Genomic DNA, 23,598 nt, shown 5'->3' on the forward strand with positions numbered 1-23,598 from the left:
GGTTGGACATATTTTATGCAACTCTTCCTTTTAATATCTAAATAAAAGCCTGGCTATGAATAATGATGAGTCTACGTTAGACCAAGAGCAAAGGAGACACTGCCACTTGCCGCATATCACCTCAACTGAGACCCAGATTTATGTAATTTAAAAAAACGATACTAACTTATATGTTATACCCACCCACGTCTTCATGGCACTTCTTCGACTTCTTGGTATCATCATGGAATGCTGGAGCCGGTCATACTATAAGTTAAAACAAATTGGGAGTTCTTACTTTTTAGATGTTACGTTAAGGTCGGGTTACTCTCATATAGACACAAAATATATTATCACGTAAAAACATGGCATCGAAATTTATTTTTAACTTTTTTTGGTTTATTTGAATATATTTTATTTATTTCTATTAGGTATATCAATATAAAATAAAGGAACTGAATGAAATAGTTAAGCATGAATAGTTCTTCAAATCCAGCTACAAAAAGAAATTGTTATCACAAATGTATTTGACACTTTGGAGAATCAACTTTTTTTCCTTTTTCATCTCACTAGATAAAAGTTTCTCAAGGAGTGTTTTATTCTGTTTGCTAATTCGATTAAATCTAACACGAGGAAGGGTAGGAGGTTCAATACAATAAGGGGATTTGGTCAAATTCTGTTTATTTTTTAGTAATAGAGATTGAGTTGAAGGCTCCTTTGATTTTATTTCTGGTTTTTGTTCAGGAGTAGGTATATGGGAATCATCTTCATTTCTTTCAAGAAAATGATGACCACTATTTTCACTCTTACTCCTATGTTTTCGTTTCCTGGAAGCCTTTTCTTTTTCATTACCACCTTTACAAACTGTTTTTTGAGAGTCAAGAGCTTCTGGATCATATGAATTTTCATCTTTTACAAGGACATTTTCCTCATTCTTTTTGGGATAGTGTGTTTCATTATTTTGTGGAAGGATTTCATTAGTCTTTTTGATTATTGCAATTTCTTCAGGAGGTTCATCGTCTTCGTCACTCTCAGGATTTGCGATATTTTCATCATCACACACTTCCACCTTTATTTTTCGAATATTCTTTTCTAATTGACGTTTTTCCTTGAGTTGCGTATGTAAGAGTACATCTTCCTCATCGTCACTAATGTCAAAAGTATCCTGGATCATTTGATCTTCCTCTTCTTCTTCACTTTCAGACTCACTCAATTCGTCAAAGTTTTTTGTCCCAGGAAAAGACATGAGAGGTCCATTCCAACCAGGAGGATCTTCTTCATCATCGAGGAAATCTTCTTTTTTCTTATTTTCCAACCGATTTTGTCTTCTCTTGGCCTGCTTTTTATTATTTCTTTTCCGTTTAAATGAAAATGGAGTCTTTTCCGTGACTTTTTTCCTTTCCTCCATAAATAGATCAAATGCCTCAGCTCGAGCTTTACTAATGTCTTCATATTGTTCTTTACGGGATTGTTGATCTAATCGATGAGACTCCGTTTGAGTAAACGTTGGATATTTACTATTTAAAAAAATCAGTAAAAAATGAGGAAGAATTCATTTACAATATGTTACAACACATTCATATTGATACCAAACCTTGAAATTGATCTATGTAGTCAGTAATATTTGAGAAGTGAACAAGAAAGCAAATAATAATAGAGAACAAAATAATTATTTATAATAATACAAGTCAACAAAATTATGTATTTATTCCAAGTGTTGAATGGCGTGTTACATACATAGTTTTACCATCTATTTTTTTTATGAAAATGTATTTTTTTTTTGTAATTCAGAAGGTTTGGGACAATATTCCAGAATGAAGGAATTGCCTTTTAACTAAGCGAGCTGTAATTTTAATTTTTTAAATACATCTCAAAATAGTTAGTTAATCCTTAGTGAAAATTTTACTTCAGTAAAAAAATAGTAGGATCAAATTGTTCCCAGTCATTTCGAAGAATGTGGAAAAAAAATAATTAATATATTCGATGATGATTCATGCTCCAATATTATGTAATTATGATTCCCATTCATGTTACACGCAGTTTAAATGATAAAATGTTTAATTATTTCCCAAAAATTGCAATGATTTAGTGTTTATTAATTAATAGTTTATTTATTGTATTATGGAGATGCTTCAACAGCTGAGTCTAACCGCTATTAAAACAGTTGAAGCAAAAAGTATGACAACCATTTCTATAAATAAATTAGAAAGATAAAAAAATATATTTTTAAGAGAAGGAGTCAATCAATCAATGATTAAGACTCATACGTTTGGATCAAATATGTTGGAGCTCAAATGTACCTGGTAAAATCTTGACCGATACTCCTCTATCACGAGATTGTCTCTGACTCTATATTTATTAAGATCCGTTTGTCATTGGAGTATTCTAGTAGATAATTAGACGGTACTTGCAGCATGAATCATCACCAAACATATTATATTGTTTTCTCGCCCAAGTGTCTGTTTGGCAATAAGGTTTTCGGCAAAGTGTTGGATCAAGTATATAAAACGGTTATTATTTTGTTCTGAGGAGAAGATATTAATATGCAAAAGATCGTTTTCAGCTACATTTATGGTATCTGATCCATCATATCTATTATTTCAACAGAAATAACAGAAATAACAGAAATAATAGATTCAATTGACACTTGAAAATTTATAAAAAATATATTTAAGTAAAAATGAATATCTTTGCAATGAAATACAAACTAAAATTGTTAAACTGTGAAATTGTTAAAATAATGTATACTTTTTTCGATGTTTTCTCCATGCCGCAATTTCTTCGGGATCATTTTCACGGGTCAGACGATTGTATACCCCTGTTCTATGTAAATATAAGATGTGATCTTGGAGAACCTAAAAATATATCCCAAATCAATAGAAAAATTTATTCAATGAATCCGAGCTTAATTACACTTTTAGAACCCTTAAAGGGACATCCATCTAGACCACAGACTTCTAAATCTTCTTTACTCCAAGATCCTTCTTCATCGTATATCCAATCTCCTTCCGTATCCATGCTTCGTTTTGTTTATTGTTTTGAAGTAAACATTGACAACAGCTAACAAATAGCTAGAAATATTTATTCGTAATTAAAGCTTTTTAAAACAAAATAGCCAGGGTGACTTTCTATAGTCACCTTGGATAAAGGCAAAGTGCAAACCACGTGGTCAATATTTGTACATGCTAACATTGATTGTGACAATGTTACTAGAATGTCTTAGTAACACTGAATTGTGACAACTTTTTTGTTTTGTTCTTTGTTTGATAGCTATACACGTACGTAGTACGTACAGCTACATAGCTAGAATGTTGTGTTGTGATGGTCGCACTTAAAGCTTTAGTCGCACATTTGTGTTTTTTTATAAACGAAGGATAATATGTAGGGTAGACTGGGAGCAGTTGAACAACTAGAGTTTTGGCTCCATTACTATGGCAAAGATTTCACTATTGCGAAATTTGCGTCTTTACTATAGAAATGAACGTACATAACTCTATTTTTGAGGGTCATCTACCCCCCTTTTTGTACTGAAACGTTTCTGTATGAAATAAAATATGTTTGTTTTGCGTCATTTAAAAAACATTATAAAAAACAAACATATGAATTATCATATAATTAATATCTTATATTATTAAAAAAATTGTCAAGTGTTACTGTATTTCAAAAATAAGACATACATCAAAATTATTTTTTAAACATCTACAAATAATATTGATATTACATTATTGTTATTAAATTATATTTTAATTCGTATAAAAATTATAAACTATATATATACTATTAAATGGAGTACAAAGCAAAGTTCATTATAATTTAAGCGATTCTCATTTGGAAAAGCAATATATTGCATTTGTCACATACAACAGCGACGAACAAATCTACGCTACTGTGATGTTCTAGAACGGAGAGGATTTCCGTGTTTGATCTTTAACTTTGTAACTTTTAAAGGCACTTGGTTTGGTCGTTTTATTCTTAACCAAGTTATTTAATAATGGAAACAAATATATAGTTTATTATTTCTCATACTAATTAAAATCAAATTTAAAAATAATGTAATTTTAACTTATATTTAATCATGACTAAATGTTATTCTTTTTATGCGCAGAAAATGTTATAACTTATTTAATTGATTCCGTTATCACATTTTTTCATTTTCATCCAGAGATTTGACCATGATTTGATTTGTCTCATCAATCCCAAGGTTAATAGAAATAAAACGACAGATGTTTAACTTCAACCACAATTTTTAATATTGGCGTCATAGTGTATGAGTGGTTGCGTGTTTTGTCAAAATCTGTCTTTCTTAGCCAGCAGTCGGTACGATAAATCAAATTGAAAATTCTACCATTACATGATAGTCTAAACTAAGATAACTTGAAATACAATTAGCTCGGACTAACCTTGTATTTCTATTAAACTTGGGTTGGTCAATCCTTGAATCGAAACCAATACATATTCTTATTGCTCATCATATATTTTCATTATTATCTGCCTCTCCCTTCAAAAAAATTTCCGAAAGAAATCAGTGAAAACATTATTTTGTTGTTATACATTAATATTTTCGAATTAGGATGTTTATATATAGAATGTAGATGTTTATTAGAAAAATTATTTTTATTTATATGCGACGTTATTACGTAAGACATAAAGTATGTTAAAATTTTTAAGTAGAGTTTAAATGTAAGTGACGTCATATGTTCAGAGTTTAATTTAAGTTGATTTGATGCAACCGGACCTTTGTTCCCGAGAAAATTAATTATGTGGTCAAGACTCAAGAGTTAACAAGTCATTTTCCGTGTTTAAGATAAGTAAATTACTTATTTTAAAGATTTTGGTAATTTTAAACTTGCGTATTAAAATCTAAATTCTGATACATAGTTAGGAAAAATGGTTTTGGTGACACATTATTTTGAATCAAAATTAGTATTGTGTCAGTCCTTATTTATTCATTCCAGTTCAGTCAGTCAAGTCTTAGGACCGGTCCTTAAGACTGACAGTCCTTCAGATTGTTAAATTGCCATTTAGTTCATGGCAATTTCTGTCCTTTAATACACCCGCAAGTTCTACTACGTCTGATTGAAATAAACAACGCAACATAATTTAACCTTCACACTTATTCAAGTGAATAGAAATGAGAGTGTCCATCAGTGACCCATATGCACTAAAATCAGTTTATTATTGGGGCAATTGATATAAAATTGTCATCATACGAGTGTATTCTCACCTTGCTTTATGATGAGGTATATTTTCCTTTTAGCTATTTTTATCAATTTTCATAATTTTACTCTTCAATTATTTAAAGCAGCCCACTTTAGACATTATGAAATCAAAAAAAGAATTACATAGAACTTGGATTTTTATATTAGTTTATATCAAATAAGGTCCTTCGTATAAAATAAGTCACTGATAAAATGATCAGTTCAATATATATAATGATTATTAACTATTCTCTAAATTATAATTCAAAGTTGGTAACAGGAAAAATATAGAAGCATAGCTACCATATATACATAGAATCCATTTTTCCTTCACCTTTTGACAGTTGAAGTTTAGATGGATAAAAAAGCTTGTCGTGACGGATGACTCTCTCTATAATCGGCCAAATTTTATTTATTTTTCAAAAAGTGGGAGTTGGGCACTAATGTCCCCTCTGTTCCAGTGTCTATGCAGTGGGTCTTCCAAGGCATCTTTAAGTACTTATTTATGTAATCAGTAGAAAAAATACAATGGCTGTAAATCCATATCAGAAAGTTATTGGTCCATTAAAGCTTAATTAAAAGAAATTTGAGCTTGTACCCTACTATTAATCAATTATGGAATGTTATAACTCATTAACACGAAATAAAAACATTGTTTTTATTAGTATATGTTTTATACATGAAACCCTATCAAGATATTTTTTTTTTTTTTTTTTTGCTAACTTAAGTAACGATACACTTAAGACAAAATTTAAGCATTGCGGTGGTTTGTGGTGTTTCCATAGATAAATCAATATATAGGGTCACAATGCATACAAAAAGCTGTTCCATAGCCTTCAGCTGTTAGCTTTGGTACTATGTAGGAATATATTCAGGGCTGTCATTCAGCATTTCATAAAATTCCAAGATCACCCCTCCCCCTAAAAATCCCAAGAGTCAACTCTGAAACCCTAAAAAATAATTAAAGTTCACAGAATATCAAGACAATTTGACTCTCACATTGAATTGAGTGTATTTAATTTTTTAAGTGTTTCTCTGTATCGGGATGAACAAACTCCTGTTCAAGTTTCGTACTAAGGGTATAGAAAGATGACAGTTGGATCATGTTCAAAGGTTCTTTCTAATATATTATTTAGCTTCAGTTAAAATCAGACGAAACGGTAACGAGTTGAAAACGACTAATCGAGGAGAAAACTCTTAAAGGCTTAGATCAGGGATCCTCCACCTTTTTTTAGTGATGTACCACTTGTAAAATATTTATTTAATCCAAGTATCCCCTTACAAGCACAAAGCATTTTTGGATTCAATGATAGGAATATATTTAGAAGGGGGTCTTGATTTTTTAGTTTTTTTAAAAAGAAATCCAAAATTAGAACTATTAGGAAAAAATTTCAAAAATTAAAAACATTTTTTTAAAAAACATTTAAAATATTAAATTTTTTTCAAAAACATTTTTTAAAATTTTTTTTTTCAAAAAACATTTTTTTCAAAATATTAAAATTTTTTTTTTCAAAAAACATTTAAAATATTAAATTTTTTTCAAAAAACATTTAAAATATTAAAATTTTTTCAAAAAACATTTAAAATATTAAATTTTTTTCAAATAAAAATTCAAAATCCATATCTTGCACAAAAAATTAATTTTTTGGAATTTTTTTTTTTTCAAAAATCCATAAGTATTGTCAAAAAATAGATTTTTTGAAAAAAAAAAAATTTAAAATCTTTATCTATTCGGAAAAAATAATTTGTTTTGGAAAAAAATTTCAAAAATCGATATCTATGCACAAAAAATTAATTTTTATTTCGAAAAAAAATCCAAGTACAAAGCTGTTCACAAAAAAAATTAATTAAAATTAAAACAAGTTGAAATATTATATTTTCTAGTTAAAAACGAAAATTTCACAATTGTCCAGTGGGGGGGGGAGGGTTACAGCCCCTCCACCCAACCCCCAGTGGACGCAGACTTTTAAAATATTTATTCAAATCTCAAGTACCCCCTGGAGTGCCTCCAAGTACCCAAAGGATACGCGTACTCCCATTTGAGAACCAATGGTTTAGATAAACAAAGTTTGAAGATATAATCAAACGAGAGTAATCAACAGATCATGAGGGTTGTTTACTTATATAAGTTTGTAAATAAGGCGGCAGAGAGTGGCGCCGTATTGTGACAAAATATTGCAACTCATTTTATACAAGTGAATTCAAGCCAAAAAAGGACTTTATCTTTTAGTGCAGAATCCAAAAATGATCCCAGTTTTTTCTCAGTCCTCTGAATTCTGAAATATCTGGGATTATAGTAACTTCGGCACTACTGTCGTTCAGAGTCATTTTTCTCTTGTGATATAAGCTTTGCTTTAAGCTTGGATTTTTCACATTTAATAATGTTTTCATTGATAATCATCGTTTCAAATCTTATTGAGTTTTCCTGCGATACTAGAGCTGTTCATCTGTTGAAGAGTCGTACTGGACGTTAAACAGCCCCCTTTAGCGAACAAGGGCACTATATATATATAAATATAGTTTTTATAGGGATCGTTGTCAGCAGCAAATAGGGAAGACAAAAGTTCTAAGCGGGTTTTTTTGCTTTATTTTGACAATAAAATTAACATAGTTAAGATTATCCAATTTAGGTGGTTCCAAACGGATTTCTGGCTAATCTTCAGTTCCTGAGCAATGGAGTGAATACTCACATGCCAGTCCAACTCGACGATTTCTATTATTTTATCTATATTTTCGACGTACATATTACCCGAACGGAATCGTTGGAACCACTGCCTTGATGTTGGATTCGATACTGTATTGAGCCCATAAGCAGCACAATTTTTTGGGCCGCTTGCTCCCTCTTTCATCACGAGGATTTAGACGATTTTCATATCCCTAGTGATTGGATAAAGTTATAGTATTATTTTTTTTGTCTTAAAACAACGGCTTTCATTAATAAAAAAATAGTAATATTGATAAAGCGTAAATGTGTATCGCATGACAATGAAACACAATGCTTAGGGGTTTGATTAATTAATAGTGGGGCCATTAATCAATTGCCTTGGTTTATGAGATACTTATTCCTCATGCATGTTGCAACATGCAATTTGTTACATAGCTGTAAAGAGTGGATTATATGTGGAATGAATTGATTTGATTTTTAAATACGTATATTAATGGTTTAGTTATTGTTCAAAATAAAAGATATCTTAAAATGGAATATTATCTCTAATTAATTGAATAAAGAAATAAAACTAATGAAATTTGTTGGGGTTTCCTTTATTTATGTATTTAATATGAAATAATAGAATATCATTGGTAAATGAATATTTTCTGCATCCCAGAATAGTGATCAAGGAGTAATCATTATGCTATAAAATTCATCGAATCCAATTTGTCCATTCCCATCCAAATCCGCTTCATATACCATTTCATTTAATTCATCATTAGAAAATTGCATATAGAGCCGTGATGTTACGTGCTTGATTTCTGCAGTTGAAATGAATCCATTCCCATCCTTGTCAAAGACGCGGAATATCTGAAATATATAGGCTCTGTTAGTCCATATGCATGCAAAATCAATTAAGTGGATCTGAGATTTATTGATTTTCAACTGGTCATTATAAATCAGAGGCTCTACACTAATTTGGGAATATTGAGTGTTTGATGCTCAAATCGTAATCCAGTCGATAACTCTCATCCTAAATAATAAGAGACCCATGTTGTTAAAATCCATATATTTTTATGTAAAAAGGGCTCAAATCCAAGTCTAATATCACCTTTTGACGTTGAAGTTCAAATAGAATCTCTAGTTTTTCTCATGAAAACAACAACTCCAGTCCAATTCATGTAACTAGTGGTCACACCTCTGTTACAAACCGAACGGAAATATAAGGGGTTAAATATTAATATTTGGGTATGTTATATAAAAGCAGTCTATAGGATACAGATGTACAGCTAATAGATAAATAAATCATGCATAGTTAGAGTTTAAAAGTTGTACTTGGGCCTTTTTTTTTTAAATTCCCAAACTAGGTAGTATTTAATATATGCTTGTATCAAGGATGGACCCAAGTACATACATACATTGGTTCCTACTTGTACTTAAGTGTAATTAATTGCTATAATTTACAACTTCTACTTGTTGTAAAAAGTAGTCTTTATGAATACTTGAACACTTCTAAGCACTTTTGACAGAAAATAATAAAAAGTATGTAACTTATTACGTTTAAAAATAAAAAATATTTTCAGTAATAAGAAATATGTACATTGTACGTGTGACAAAGTATCGTTACTTATTTAGGACTTCAGTCCAATCCAAGCTATTAACAGAAAATTAAATTTATGAGCAAAAAAATTTAAAAATAAGATTTTTTGGAAAGAAAAATTTAAAAATCCATAGCTATTCTTTAGAAATTAAATTTTTTGGAAAAAATTCAAATATTACATTCTTTGCTCTGCTGTATAATTTGCCCGAATGACGAAAAAATTACTAGTAAAAAGAAATAATTCCTTTATTTGGAAGGAGGACTACAGACCCTCCAACCCACCCCTACAGACTCCCTGCTGTCCTCTCCATTTTAGACAATAAACTGTCTTGTTCACAAGGAATTGACTGACTCATAAAATAATGGGATTGAGACAAAAAATTAGTAAATTTATTTTTCATAGTATTTAAACTTATACTTAAATACATTGCAGGTACTTATAATTGTTCTTAAAACGATAAGTGAAGTACTTGATTTAAGTACATTATCCTAAGGGCATTAGCAGCATTTAAAACAATTTGTACCATAGATAAGCAATAATGCATACTTAAAATAGGGCAGTGAACATCATGACAACCTAAAGGGAGATTCAAAACGAGCGGTTTTTTTCAGTAGGGATTTTTTGACAGGCGCGAGCGAGTTTTGTCAAACTCATACGTCATTTTTACTCAGTATTGTTTTACAATTCTTCATGAAAAGATATACGCCACAACGACGTGTACAAATTGTTCAATTGTACTGTGAAAATCAGCATTCTGTGAAAGAAGTTTTTTGCAAATTACGCCCAACTTATGGTCCACATAATGGACCTTCAGAATCCACAATTCGTAGAATAATCGAAAAATTTGAAGGGGCAGCAGTTTGCTGGGATGTCCCGTCGTCCGGTAGGCCAGGTACAGCTCGCAGTGTAAAAAATATTGCGGCCATAGCCGAGAGTGGCCGCTCTCAACAACTTGGCTTGTCGTATGCAACAACTTGGCGCATTTTGAAGAAAAATTTGGGTTTAAAGGCATACAAAATACAGCTCGTGCAAAAATTGAAGCCGCGGACCTTTGTTTGCGTCGTGTGTTCAGTGAATGGGCTCTTGAACGTATCCAAGAAAATCTGTTTTTCCGTGCCAAATTTTGTTCAGTGATGAGGCGCATTTCTGGCTGAATAGCTACGTAAATAAGCAAAATTGCCGTATTTGGGGTGAAGAACAACCCGAATTGTGTCAAGAGCATCCATTATATCCATTGAAAACAACCGTTTGGTGTGCTTTGAAGGCTGGTGGAATCATCGGTGCCGCCCAACACGTTACCGTCAACGGCGAACGTTATCGCGCCATGGTAACATACTTTTTGGTACCTCAAATTGAAGCACATGGTCTCCACGATATTTGGTTCCAACAAGACGGTGCCACTTGCCATACAGCGCGCGTAACAATGGACTTATTGGGACATCATTTTGGTGAGCAATTAATTTCACATTTTGGCCCAGTAAATTGGCCACCAAGATCGTGTGATATCACACCTTTGGACTTTTTTCTTTTGGGCTATGTAAAAACAAAAGTCTATGTGGATAAACCAGCGACGCTTGAAGCATTGGAAGCAAATATTGAGCGAGTTATTCGTGAGATTCCAGTCACAATGCTCGAACGAGTCATCGAAAATTGGTGCGAAATAATGGACCATTTAAAGGCCAGTTGCGGGAAACATATGAAGGGGATTATTTTCTAGAAATAATTGTAAAATATTGTTTTTTCGGTTCATAATAAAGTTTTTTACTATCATATTTTATGTGTTTTATTTTTACAATCCGAAAACCGCTCGTATTGAATCACCCTTTATTACATAATGAACAAAAAAGAAGAAAGAGCACACCCAACAACTGTTTTCCTTTTCTAATCACTGAAATAGTCTTTTGTTTACACGGATCTTTTCTTTAATTATAAGCAAACATTTTAAACCTGACGAATATCCTCAACGGTCATTTCAAAGCTTTTCTTTTTTCTCATGAGACCAATAAATTCCTGAAAATTAATGGAGCCGGACATATCTTTGTCTGCATCATCAATCATTTCTTGAATTTCTTCATCAGTTGGATTATATCCTAAAGGTTGCACATACAAAGAAAATATGAAAGAAACATTTTAAAATGAAAATTACCCATCATCCGCATCACAGCTACCAGTTCATGAGAGTCAATCGTTCCATCCCCATTTTTATCAAAAAGTGCAAAAGCTTCTTTAAATTCTTCAAGCTTTTCGGGAGTTAGCCTGATTAGCCCCTCCACTTCATTAAAATAATCTTCTGTAGACATTCTTGTACATCTAATTAGGAATAGAGCAGATTTGGAACTGTTACATAAACTGTGGGAAGCCTTTATTTTATAGAGAACCCAAAGAGAAAGCTCTCCTTACATAGTTGTGAAACTATTGACAAAGTTTCAAACTAGAGCATTGGAGGACTTTTACACGAATAAGATATATTTTTACGGATAATAAGGTTCGAATTGAAATGTAATCCAAATATTCCAAAAGGGAAAGAAACAAAAAGGGGCCAACATTTATCTATAGCTCAGGCTATAAAGACTGAATGCAGAATAATAGATGTAAAATCAGTTATGCTAATTGGGAGCTTTTTGGGCATGTTAAAAAAAAAACTGAAAATCTACATGGTATCCAAAACAAAACTTTTTTTTGAGCAGAGTAGCTTAACCATTATTACGTAGCCTTAGATCAGCTACGAGGAGCTGTGACAAGGGGAAAGGGGGAGTAGGAAATCAACAAGGACCTGGGCCAGTATTACACCGATGACGATCCTCAGTTCTACTCTGAGTCTAACAAGGACTTACAATTATGACTGTAATATATGATTTCTTTAGAAATGCAGGTGTTGATTAGCCAAAGAATTTAAAAAAGAGTTGCCTCTACTTTGTATTCTACTTTTACACTAAAAGTGGGATCAATGAGCCAGTCTGTGGGCGAGAGTTTCTTTATGTTGCGTTTTGAGATGCGAATATTAATCATTTTTTTAAATCAGGATCACTTTTTGACAATAGTACCCAGATAAGATGAAAGGAGGTTTCTACTGAGGTGTTACAAAGGAAGCAGATTTTTTTTGTACGTCTACATATAGGTTGCAAGTCTATGTCTGAACTATTTTTGCATCCAAGTTGTGTAAGGGATGGAATCAATGACTTTCCCTGCCGTTCACTAAACTGGCAGTCATTATAAAATATAGAACAGGGAGATGATAAATTACCAATTGTTTTCGGGCCAATCTTTCTTACATTTTTGGAAGAAAGATTGAAATGAGTCTTTAAAAAAAAGGAAGAGTATAATAAGTAATTTTTTGGTGGTGGAATTAATTATTCCAAAACATATGAATAGGATTACATGTACTAAATTTATATACATAGAAAGGAGACAATTCCAAATAAAAAAAACCTGAAAGGAGATGGAATGTTTACGAGACTGAATGACACAAAAATGAGAAAAATTCGCGTTTACACATAAATATCCGTTCAATCTTCAAAGTTGTATCTTCCCGACAAAAACAGATAGAGCGAGAAAGGGCCAAAGAACAAACAAAAAAAGACTTCCTGTGGTTTGTAAACGTGAGTAAATGCGTTTATATTTCAACGCGTAGAGGTCATCATATTATAAAACTCTTCATAATTAATTTGTCCGTCACCATCTATATCCGCCTCCTCAATCATGGATGTGATCTCCTCACTAGTCAAGGTTTCACCTAGATTCATCATGACCACTGCAAGTTCTTGACGATTTATAAAGCCATTGCCATCCTGAAACAGATAAAAAATTAATGTTATATATTAATACTAGATATCAATTTTTAGCTACATCAGTAAATCAATTGATTATCTACAAAAATATCATTTTCTACATAGGGGTTATAGTTTATGTTGTCCAGAAAAAAGTACACTTTTTAACCCCTTCCCCCTGTCTGTGTTCGTCCAAAACTTGATATCCCCCTCCAACTGAAGAACCTTAATTTTTAGATCCACTCCCGGTATGTACTTATAAGTAAAATATATTGGTATCCCTCCCCCCCAGGCCTCTCCCTGTGACGACCCTGTTGATATACTTCATATTGAAAAGGTTTTGCTAATTAGTGAAACAATTATCACTTCTCAATGTTGTGAACTCTGAAGTATCTCATACACCCTCCCTCCCCTCATCCTAAGAAATCTTTAAATCGTTGTTTCCCCCTCCCCCCCGGTCAACTGGACATCATAAATGTATGACCCATATTACGTACAAGGAACCAATTGCTGCCTGGCCAGAAGCCATATGACTTGTCTCGCCCTGGATTGAATATATTTTAAAGAAAAAAAAAGCAAATGTTGTAAAAGATAAAACAACACCCGTGAAAATTGTTTAGGACTCAGTAAATTTTGTCAATTTGTAGTCTAGGATGCAGTACCCTTAATCACTGACGCCAAGGGGCAAAAACCCCCAATAACTTTTTGTGTAGTAATATTTATCGGCCCTAATTATAGTCACTCAAATCAGGCCTCTTCAGTGGTGCCAGAATATATTTGGAGGTTGCAAATTATATAATCGTGACGTCATATTTTTATTAACTCTATTATCAGAGGTGTTTGCAGGGTTTGGGCTGGAGAGGCTAGAGTCCCCACCCCCCAATCAAGGATTTTTTTTTCATTATCACAAAAAATTATCGCTTTATGGGAAAAATTTCAAATGGCGAAATAGATAAAAAAAAATTATAAGTTTTATTTTCTAAAAAAAGGTCATTTTGTCATATTGAGACCCAGCCCAACAATTTTGAGTCTATTATACAAATTAACCAATTATCAATTTGGGTATTTTTTAACAAAAAATTTTAATGGGCAATTTAATGTTTTTTTTTAACTACATAATAAAGGAAATTAATATTTATTTTTTTATATCCCGCAGGCCCCTTGATTATAGAAATATTACACTAAGTATTAAAAAAGTGGGGCCAATAGCCCGTATCGTTCTGGTACAGCTAGATAGAGTTCTGTCAGTCCTGATTTATTCGATCCAGTCCAGTGTTAGGAGCGAACCTATCATTCCATGGGATCGGTCCTTTAGAATGTCAGTTCTATAAGGGATTAAAAAAAAGAAATACGAGTGACGTCATCAAAGAGATAAATGTTTAAGCTTTTAGGACTGATATGCAGGACTGAACTGACTCAACACTACCAGTAGCCCCTCAAATAACAAAACTGTGATTACTGTACTGGGGAATATTACATATCTATTAACGGCCTTCTCAATAAGTTGACCCTGGTCACTCCTGTGAGTAATTCCCAACCTTTCAATTGATGGTTTACTATATTTCTTTTGTTAAATCGTTATTGTTTCTTTCTTTTTACAACATCAGCTGGCATTAAATTATTATGGATAAAACTATAAACACTCTTGCATATAAGTGATATATATTACTTATAACAAGCTGAAAATTAAGTATTTTATTTATTGTGTAATGAGTTTCAGTCAATTATTCAAAATATTAATAATTAACCTAGAGAAAGCTGTATCCACAACTGACTCCCACATCCGAGTGTAGGGTTCATTTCATTAAGTTTTAAACAAAGTAAAGCTGATTAATTGACACAAAAAGTGTTTCAATCCTTGCATTTCAGTCATGACACGTACACTCATAGTTAGTACTTCATTTGGATATAAGTTAACAAGGTCGGATTAAGCCTAAGTAAAAATAGTGGTTGAGCATGCATATACATATTGGAAAGGGCACACACAGAAAGGATACAGAATATTGGCGTCCTTATGCCAAATTCAAGGTGCATAAACCCCTCTAATCTATAAATAAAATCTCTAAGGATTCCCCATGAAATTTAAATGTGATACGATTAAGAAATTTTAATGAAAAATGGTCATATAGTTTAACCTAGTAATGAAAAAAGGGGAAAAGGGAGAGCAGAACCAGAAAAGGAGGTTTCATATTGATTCAAATTACATTCGTGATTTTAAACCAGAGTTTGAATCACGAAGGTAGTCAAACTAAAATTATATCGAAATATGTGAGAGGTTGAGAGATTCATTTGGGATTCTTGGTGCCGTCTCTCATTAAGGAAACGTTCGTACTCAAAAGCGTATGTAGATTTCAAGGCTTTAGCAGTAGTGAAACTTTGTTCAAATCGTATGGAGGGTACTCCATAAACAGGTATGAACCTTGTTTACTTAAATTAGTTTGTAAATACGGCAAGAGAGAGTTGCGCCGTATTGCATTAAAATGATACAACCCCCTGAAAATTATAATTATCACATAGACAAGAGCAATCTATACTTATATTACAAGTCATTTTTGCATTCAATTAACTTTTTTGATACATAGATCTATTGACCTTTTATAATGGATTGTGATTTTAGATTGGAGGTTTCCGGATTTATTCAGATTTAGTGTTGTTTTTGTCCTTATTAAGGATTGAAAACTGCAGTCACTTACAGTTCAGTCTTGGTTCGATCTAATTCAGTCCTACATATCAGTCCTAAAAACTTATAAAGTTTGGTCTTCGATAACGTCTCTCAACTTTATTGTTGTTATGAGTTCTAGTACTAACAGTCCTAAGGAACAACAGTCGTAAGGACCGGCCCCAATGACGAATAGTACCAATCCTAAGACTGAAATGAACCAAATAAATAAGGTACAACACAATACTATTCAGAGTTGCTGATTTGTATCGTTGAATACCATAGAGTTAAAATTAGAGAGGGATTTCGCTGAGCAAACACAAGGGACACTTTTGGAAGCCGAAAGTTAATTGACCAAAACAATGGAAAATATAGTTATTCTTACATAAATCTCTCCAGATCTTGCTTGGAATCATTCTATACTTCTATAAGAATGGAAGCATTCCATATAAATCAAATGGAAAATACAGTGAGGACTGATTTTAAAAATATTTAAAGCGTCCTCTAATTTGTTAGCATACACATTAGTACATTTGGAATGTTTTGGGCAACTATGACGTTCTCAGTTTCTTCTTCAAGGCATCACTCATTTTTTTTACCTCTATCTGGAATAATATTTCATCAAATGTTAACCTAAAACTGCTCATTAATTTTGTGAGTGTTTATACTCCTATAGTTTGATAGGTGAGAGTAGAAAATTTCAATTATCAGGTTGTCACAGTGTAAAAAAATAGTTATTTATGTTTTTTATACATATAGGTAAATAGATATAAGTACATAGGATTTGCTTTATTGCACAACTGTCTCTTTAATGTATCAATAAATCCATCCTAGTGACTTTCCACATTTCCTGGTTGACTTCTAAGACTAAAAAGACTTCATTTATCCAACATCATAAAAAATTCCGTATAGTCAATCACTCCATCGTGATCAACATCTGCTTCTTGTATAATTTCTTGAATTTCTTTTTCAGTCATCGGCTCACCCAGGAACCGAAGCATGATTGAGAGCTCTCGACGATCAATAAACCCATTACCGTCCTGAAAAATGCACACAAAGGTAATAATATTTAGAGATCCACATGTGAAAGTCATGAAAAGGTCAATCGTTTCTGTTTTCTTTTCTTTTATTTGAAAGACCAATCAAAGGTTAGGGGTTAGAACAAACTAAAGCAGACAGAAGAGGTAATGAAGAATAGAAAGGCCCATTCGATACTCACTCCATCAAAAACTTTAAAGGCCTCTCGAATCTCATCTTCTGCATTTTGATCATTGATTTTTAAAGCCATCATGGCAAGAAACTCTGGGAAGTCGATGGATCCAGTCCCATCTTTATCTACTTCATTCACCATATCCTGTAAAAATAAATTTCCTAGTTAATGTTGAGAAGGAAAAGAGTTTCAAACTACCGAAGTAGACTTACTTGAAGCTCAGCCTCCGTTGGATTTTGCCCAATGTGTCGTAGGACGGCTCCAAGCTCCTTCGAGGTAATTACCCCATCATGATCCGTATCAAAGGCACAAAATGCATCTTGAAACTCACCTATTTGATCCTCCGTCAAGCATTCGTTAGCCATAGTGAAGAGTAATTAACAGTTTTGCCTAGAAGAGCGTCTGTATTTGATCTCTTGGTTTTGTCTGTCCACAGTAATTACTAAAGTAGGAACAAAGACAAATATAATTTTTTTCAGGGTAATAATTACTAAGTCTTGTTCTACATAAATATTTTGTTTACTTCAAGTTACTTACAATTGAACTATTGCCAAAATCTTCCTATGATATTTGAATAAAAATATATCGTTGAATTTTACAAACTACCTTTTTCATTATTATTTTCCGCTACTTCATTCAACCCAAGCTCTGAATATTACATTTTGAACATTCGTAAGTATAATATTCATCAATTAGTCATGGAATTTTAACAGTATACGTAGATTAATTGTCACTTTATATAAGTTTAAATATAATATTAAAATTTGTCAATTTTAAAATGAATTGTATGTATACACATAGAGATCAGTGCCTTTCTTTCAGACTGAAGTACTTAATATATATATATATATATATAAAATAGGAGTACATATTTGCAGAAACTGTATATGCAATGATAAATATATGTGTTACATGATAGGGCTTAGGAATTATTTTTTATTACTCGTCCTGACGTTCTTTCTAAGGACATGATACTTCTTGTACAAAGTATTTCATGATACTTCATACGAAAGCATTTTACTTCAAATCGCCGAAAATCTTTTTAGCTCCTATACACAGCGTATCTTTGTGAATTGGTAATGAATCTTTGGGAAGGTTTCATTGACTGACTCAATAATTTACCGACTTTTTTCCGTAATATGAACTGGTAGAGCAATAAAAAATCTTGTGAAACACATTTCTTCATGAGATCAAGGAATATTGAGATGGAGACCAAGAAAAATCGTCTGTCCACACTTATTGATGCAGGAATGAATAATGACCAGATCTCCTGCATCTTCTCGTGCTCCAAAACGATGCATCCTGCTTGATTACCACATTTAAAAAGTTTAAGGACGACAATAATATCCTTGAGAGAAACCCTGGAAGTGGTGGGCTAAAACAGAAAAGGACAGCGGACTTCATGAACATGGTTTGGTTTAGAAAGGACCTCAAGATCGTCACAGATGTGTACTTGAAGATCAAGGAGACACTGTTCTTTCCTTGGCGGAAGGGTAACTACCTCAAGGGCAATTATTTTGTCCAGCAAGAGTACACATCTGACACAAGGTAAAAACAACAACTGATATAGACACTCAAAGAAATCGTGTGTCAGTGTTTCTTAACATGGGAAGGAGTATGACAAGATCTTCCACATCGTCCCATACTCCAAGGGTCTCATTAGCCAGATTAAAAAGCTGACAACAAGAGCCTTGAGAGGAAGCCCACAACTACTAGGCTAAAAAAACTCAAATGTCGTGTAGAGGCAACATGGCTATTTTCTGGTGAATATGGCCTCCATCATCACTAGACTGCCACCTCCTTGACCGATGGATCTAAGGTGAAGAAGGCCCGTGCCACCTCCCATTGGGATGCCCTAAAAGCTAATGTGGAGAAGAAGTGAGTTAAAATATCGGAGGAATACGTGAAGAAGACCTGGAAAGCTTTCAGGACTAGGATTGAGGCTATAGTAGAGGCCAAGTGTGGTCACATTGAGATTTAATTGTAAAGTAAAATAAGTATATAAAGTATCATTGTCCTACTACTTTTTCTTTTTGAGCAATTTGATAAAGTTGAGTTTGGGGAAATTTGTTCACGATTCGCAGGGACACATTGTCGAGTCAACTAATTGTATCTCTTCTCATGGTAACATGAAAATCCTATTTTGAAGCTCAAACTAATTATCAGGCTTAACTGGATGATAGTTCACGAAACCTTGCAATAAAAAGTCTCCTAAGACAGTGGTTTTCAAACTTTTTTTGCCCAAGGAACACCAAAAGACAGATAAACATTTATTGATACACCTATTTTAATTCATCACATTATATGGATTATTATAAGCTATTGCAAATAATACTTGGTTGTCACAAATCGTAGAACACACTTGAACTTGCTTCAAGACACACTGTTTGGGAAACATACCCATTAGAACTGAATATAATCTTATTTGGATGCGAATATGTGAATTCCATCAATTCAATAATTTTTATTCAAAGATATTTGAATATTGGGCAGAATTGCCGTAATATCTAATCAAGCACAAATGTTACCTTTTGATTCATACACTGCTGTCCTCAGCTCTTGTTGAGATAATATTTTCTAAACGTGGTCACTTATTTAAGGATAAATGCCAGAGTTTAAAGGATGAAAAATTTGAAAAAAAAAAAAAAAAAATTGTCGATGAATCAAATATTTAATAATTAAAATATAAATTTAGATTTTTAAGTTTTATTTATTCTCGTACCTTATTTCTCTTCATTTTTTCATATAAATAATTAATATATATATAATTCAGGAAATTACCTTATTTCTCTTCATTTTTTCATATAAATAATTAATATATATATAATTCAGGAAATTATTTGCAATCATAAAGAGTTGTCAAATTCAAGTATTCCCTTACGAACGAAAAATTGAGCGCCGCTAATTTCTAATTGAGCGGGAGCGAGAGTGTGCTCACAAAATGAGTAACTGAGTGCAAGCTGGAGGGGGCTCAGGATTTCTTATCACTAAGATTAAAGGCTGAAAGGCGACAATAAGATTCATAAGAGAAAGCTATGAAGTGCTGAGCAAAACCAAAAAATGTCAGCGGACATCCTGGACTTTATAGTTTCCAAAGGGTCTCAAAATCGGTGTAGACGTATACTTGAATGTAATGAAGACAGTGATATTTCCTAGATTAAAGACCAACAAACCCACGGAAAATTATGTTTTCTAACAAGGTTATGCCTCCGTTCACAAGCTCAAAACGACTCAAAAGTTGTGTGAATATAATTTGGCGAATATCTCTCTCCGGTCAATGTTGCATCCATCCTCTCTAGACTGCAACGCTCTTGACTATGGGATCTAGGACGCCATCGAGAAGAAGGACATGTGCCACCTCCCATATGAATGTCCTAAAGACAGAGAAGGGGTTGGCTGACATGTCGGAGGCTTTCAAAAAGGCTTTCAAGTCTAGGATCGAGGACATAGTGGAGGCCAAGGGCAGCCATTTTGAAGTTAATTTTTTTATATGGTAAAATATGTTCTTACTACTTGTACTTTTAGAGAATTATGATGAAGTTGAGCTAGGTAAAATTTGTCTCAGGATTCACAAGATACATAGGTGGTTGCAGGTTGTTAATGGATGGTATTGGTAAGTAATAATCGAATATTAACCGACAGGCTACACTTCATGATTTTGCAAAGATTAATTTCAAATTCATAAGTATTATATTCACAAAAAAATATTATTATGTCATAGCATTTATCTTAAATAAATTACACAGGGCCCTAAGAGTCATATTGACAGGGCAGTCCCTCCATTATGGAAATATAAATGAATCAATCAGCTCCTTACCTTGAAAGGGAAATCTTTTGAAGAACGGGAATATATTGTAGAAAATGGATTCTCTACAGAAAAATACTCAGATAGAAATCAAATCAGTTATGTGGAAAAACACTTATATTAGCACTTTCAACTTGAGGGCAATTTCATTCATCGTAATCACTGAATTACTCTACAACTACTGAATTATCGATTAGTTATTGTCTGTAAGAGAGAGGGAAACAATCCATTTTTTTTTTAACTTACCTGTAAAAAAAAAAAAAGTTTCAATGGCGTCCTTCAAAAGAAACTTTGTCCTCGCAAAAATTACGACCTCTAAATTATTTTACTAACAAAAATATGTAATAATAGGAAAAAGAGAGAGAATGAACGGACGGTCAATGTATATAGGTACATTTATGAAAGCAAGAGTGAGTTACACTCCGTGACATGAGGAATAAATGAAGCAACTTGTGCTCTTCTTTATATTTCACAAAATATACACATAGCTATATGCATTTTAAAAAAAAAAAAAAACAAACAGAGATTAGTTGATTACAGTTTATCGGCAAAAAGTGTTTAATCCTTGTTTTGATAGGTAAATGATGGGTATTACAAATTATTATGTCAGAGTGGTGATCAGTAATCTTTAGGGATGTGATGATTGTCTAAATCCTCATGGGCTTACATTGTAGAAATAAGTACAAAGTGGGAACACAAAACTTGCAGTAGCATTAAATTGCGATTTTATGCCTGTTATATCTAATTAGAAGGCTTCATTACGGAACCAAACGACAGCTAAAACTAAAAATGAGCATTATTTTTATCCCATGTATCTAAGTCTAAAAATGTCGGAAAAAGGCAATACGTGTGCACTGTACAATCTCCTCCGCACCGGTGTCAGTGCCGATAAAGCTGCAGAGACTGAAGGCATCTCTATCTCCCAAAGAACAACCAAAACTTTGTCTCCAACAATATGGTTGCCTCCCCCAGCCCTGATCTCAGCCTCCTTGGACTTGGATGACATATTCACAAATTGTTTTTGACCTGTTTTGTATTCATTGCATAAAAATAATGTTTTTCGTAATTTAGTCATGCTACTCATGCTCAAGTTTTGTATCCCAACTCTATAAATGCTGGTATCCTGCAAGATATTAGTGCTGTTATTAATTATCGCTAATTATGAAAGTCCGGTGTAGAACGGGTTGTTGAAAAAAAAAAAAACTGAAAATAAACATGGTAACCCTAATCATTTGAAGAATGTTATGGAGGAGAGAAATAATGATTTTCATGACGTTTCATTAGATTAGCTACATTCAGCTGTTACAATGGAGGAAGGAGAGAAGGAAATAAAGAAGGATATTTGCTAGAATTACTCTGATATAAATCATCTATTCTACTTGAGTCCAATAAGGACATACAATTAAAACTCTGCAACAAATCCTCAAGGTCACGCTCCTTATTTTATGACACACACGAATGTTCAATTAGGTTTTGAATGTAATTGAGGACTGGGACTGAAGATTTTTATTAGAGCCAGACTGATAGAACTGCAGTCTTTTAAGTTTTTTTTAGAGCCTTCCAATACTATTATCAGCGGGTATGTCGTCTATCAACGTTGACAACATATACTTTTTTTTTTATTTATCCTCATGAGGATTTAAATAATTTTCACAATCTTAGTAATAATATACATACAAGGCTGAATGAATATTTCAAAGAATACGAGAAAAAAAGACATGGGTGTACTGGGTCAAGATTATTCACATGTATATTTCTTTAAAAACAAAGGAACTAATAGGGATTGAGAATGATATTTTCGTTGAGTAAGAGGAATGCCACAAATTTATTTTATGAAATGGGCATCTGCTTTTCCCTCGTAATCTCTCTTACACCCCAGCCAGCTAATTCACTAATGCTAAGTGTATTCAAATGAGAGTTCTGTGGCATTTTTGCAAAATTAGCTAGGTCCTCCTTCCCAAAACAACATTATTAAAAGTTTTATAGTTGGATCCCCCTGTGCAAAGAGTTGTAAATCCTATGCAGTTTTTAGTAGCGAGTTTTTTGTAGTTATCCACTTAAACAGTATTTTTCATTTTACTGAGCAGTTATCACTATTCTTTAACTATTGAAGAGTGACCATCTAAGTATAAAGTAACAATGAGTCTATGTGCTCATGAAAGTCAGAGGGTAACAATGAGAATTTACTATCGTAGTTATATGTTTAAGTCTTTGTTGTACTCGGATTAGAATTGTGGATAGACAGAAGAGTGATTCTAGCCTTTATTTCATATTATCATAAAAATAACGCATGCTTCCTAATTAATGTCATATAGAGTTTTCAAAAGAATATACTAAAATATAGTAAGTACAAAAAGACATAATTTTCGAATCCCAAACAAATGTAGCTCTTTTTATTTTGATAAATATGAGAAAAAACTCATTATTCATGATGTAATCAAATAAATACTTATGAGCTACAATGACGTACATACTTTGATAACATTCGAACAGGTCTATTAGTGTTGTGTTGCTCGATATTTATTCGGTACAGTCTAGTCTTGGGACCGTTCCTATCGTCCTTAGAACTGTCAGTCCTTTGGTCTTCAGTATCAATGTGATTTCACGCTACCTCCTTGGCTCGAGTAACACAACACAGGGTAACACTTTGTTAGTAACTTATATAAGTGAAAGGGAGCACACCCTCAATGATAGTCCAGGGGATTGATTTTACCTTCTTTAGGGCCCAA

General features: G+C 32.8%; 3 protein-coding genes and 1 long non-coding RNA gene across 7 annotated transcripts; all 4 read right to left on the minus strand.

Annotated features, from left to right (window-relative positions):
• Window positions 1-356: 356 nt before the first annotated feature.
• On the minus strand, window positions 357-3,204 carry LOC121127992 (uncharacterized). 2 transcript variants are annotated; one of them, XM_071892827.1, is made up of 4 exons: window positions 3,118-3,204; window positions 2,893-3,050; window positions 2,728-2,834; window positions 357-1,496 (listed from the first exon to the last, which is right to left on the minus strand). In XM_071892827.1, exons 2-4 carry the CDS (start codon window positions 2,995-2,997, stop codon window positions 476-478), a joined length of 1,233 nt encoding a protein of 410 aa, XP_071748928.1. In that variant the 5' UTR covers window positions 2,998-3,050; window positions 3,118-3,204; the 3' UTR covers window positions 357-475. The 2 variants fall into 2 exon arrangements, with proteins under 2 accessions (XP_071748928.1, XP_040579504.1); XM_040723570.2 differs by having other exon boundaries at window positions 2,893-3,204.
• Window positions 1,668-2,721, minus strand: LOC139906946 (uncharacterized). The gene is made up of 2 exons (XR_011783205.1): window positions 2,280-2,721; window positions 1,668-2,170 (listed from the first exon to the last, which is right to left on the minus strand). It is a non-coding gene; the product is annotated as an uncharacterized lncRNA (long non-coding RNA).
• A 5,213-nt stretch (window positions 3,205-8,417) lies between the features above and the next one.
• Window positions 8,418-12,621, minus strand: LOC121127614 (neo-calmodulin). The gene is made up of 3 exons (XM_040723033.2): window positions 11,575-12,621; window positions 11,376-11,518; window positions 8,418-8,697 (listed from the first exon to the last, which is right to left on the minus strand). Exons 1-3 carry the CDS (start codon window positions 11,726-11,728, stop codon window positions 8,512-8,514), a joined length of 483 nt encoding a protein of 160 aa, XP_040578967.1. The 5' UTR covers window positions 11,729-12,621; the 3' UTR covers window positions 8,418-8,511.
• Window positions 12,622-12,755: 134 nt separating this feature from the next.
• On the minus strand, window positions 12,756-21,070 carry LOC121127615 (neo-calmodulin). Of its 3 annotated transcripts, none has more exons than XM_040723034.2 (4): window positions 20,882-21,069; window positions 17,277-17,506; window positions 17,074-17,208; window positions 12,756-13,216 (listed from the first exon to the last, which is right to left on the minus strand). In XM_040723034.2, exons 2-4 carry the CDS (start codon window positions 17,427-17,429, stop codon window positions 13,049-13,051), a joined length of 456 nt encoding a protein of 151 aa, XP_040578968.1. In that variant the 5' UTR covers window positions 17,430-17,506; window positions 20,882-21,069; the 3' UTR covers window positions 12,756-13,048. The 3 variants fall into 3 exon arrangements, with proteins under 3 accessions (XP_040578968.1, XP_040578969.1, XP_040578970.1); XM_040723035.2 differs by lacking the exon at window positions 20,882-21,069 and adding an exon at window positions 17,671-17,848; XM_040723036.2 differs by lacking the exon at window positions 12,756-13,216 and adding an exon at window positions 16,578-16,894 and having other exon boundaries at window positions 20,882-21,070.
• Between the last annotated feature and the right edge of the window lie 2,528 nt (window positions 21,071-23,598).

The sequence above is a fragment of the Lepeophtheirus salmonis genome, chromosome 13, assembly GCF_016086655.4.
Source record: "Lepeophtheirus salmonis chromosome 13, UVic_Lsal_1.4, whole genome shotgun sequence".
NCBI classification, from domain to species: Eukaryota; Metazoa; Arthropoda; class Copepoda; order Siphonostomatoida; family Caligidae; genus Lepeophtheirus; species Lepeophtheirus salmonis.